Source organism: Pygoscelis adeliae, unplaced genomic scaffold (assembly GCF_000699105.1).
Source record: "Pygoscelis adeliae isolate BGI_AS28 unplaced genomic scaffold, ASM69910v1 Scaffold142, whole genome shotgun sequence".
Classification (NCBI taxonomy): Eukaryota; Metazoa; Chordata; class Aves; order Sphenisciformes; family Spheniscidae; genus Pygoscelis; species Pygoscelis adeliae.
Genome location: NW_008824247.1, coordinates 620,967 through 621,875, shown reverse-complemented (window position 1 = coordinate 621,875; position 909 = coordinate 620,967). Strand labels below are relative to the sequence as shown.

At 37.4% G+C, this 909-nt stretch overlaps 1 protein-coding gene across 1 annotated transcript in view; it reads right to left on the bottom strand.

Annotated features, from left to right (window-relative positions):
* The window catches only part of RDX (radixin), a 38,974-nt gene that overhangs the window by 3,947 nt on the left and 34,118 nt on the right, over positions 1–909 (bottom strand). Inside the window, 2 exon segments of the mRNA XM_009335262.1 lie at position 1; positions 3–160. The exon segment at position 1 is cut by the window's left edge and continues 81 nt beyond it. Coding sequence (XP_009333537.1) covers position 1; positions 3–160 — 159 coding nt within the window.

The window sequence follows — 909 nt, the reverse complement described above, 5'->3', positions numbered from 1 at the left end:
AAGACAGTTCTGCACTGGCTTCAGCATTGTTCTCATCATGTTCATCGTGTTCATTCTCTGTTGGAGGAATAACTGGTGGGGGAGGAGGTGGAGGAGGAGCAGACATCACAGATTTCAGTTCTTCTTTGGTCTTTTCCAAGTCCTCTTGGGCTGCAAAAGCCTAAATATAGTGAACAGTACTTAGTATTTTATAAAATGATTTATGAATAGTCAGAAAAATAAAAATAAATATTTGAGATGTTTTCAGACACATGGAAACTGTCCTTTATAAATAACATGACTAGCTTACACACTGGAAATTGTCAAATAGGAATACAGAGTAAAAAAGATATGACTCAAAACCAGCTGTACCGGAGTCCGGCTATTTCCAGCAATAGACAAGAAAAGAGTGAGAGAATAGGGCAGTCATACTGCTTTCCAACATTCCTAGCCTCCTGAAATTTGAGGCTCAGGGACTTCCTAAATCAAAGGTGATGTCTTTGGATATCATATTCAACCAGAACTTACAAGAATTTCTTCAATCACTTTTTGAACCTGTGCACACAATTAGTATTCACATCCCATAGCTAATTACAGATTTTGTGAAAAAATACTATTTTGCTTTAAACTATTGTCTAATTGCATTTGATGTGCCTTTGTTATTGTTCTGGTTCATCTTTTCACCACCACTCATGATTTTATACATCTCCCTCCTGAGGTGTTTTCTTTTCCGACATGAAGCTCCAATCTATTTCATCACCATTCGTAAGGAAGCCATTTCAAGTCTTTGACCATACCTTTGTGATGAGAATTTCCCCCCCTTCATGGCTATTTAACATTAAGAAATGAGTTAAATAGAAGTATAGGCTGGCTTCAGTAGACTGGAGAACAAAAACCTTTAAGAAAGGCTTCTCTGAAGCTGAGGAGAAG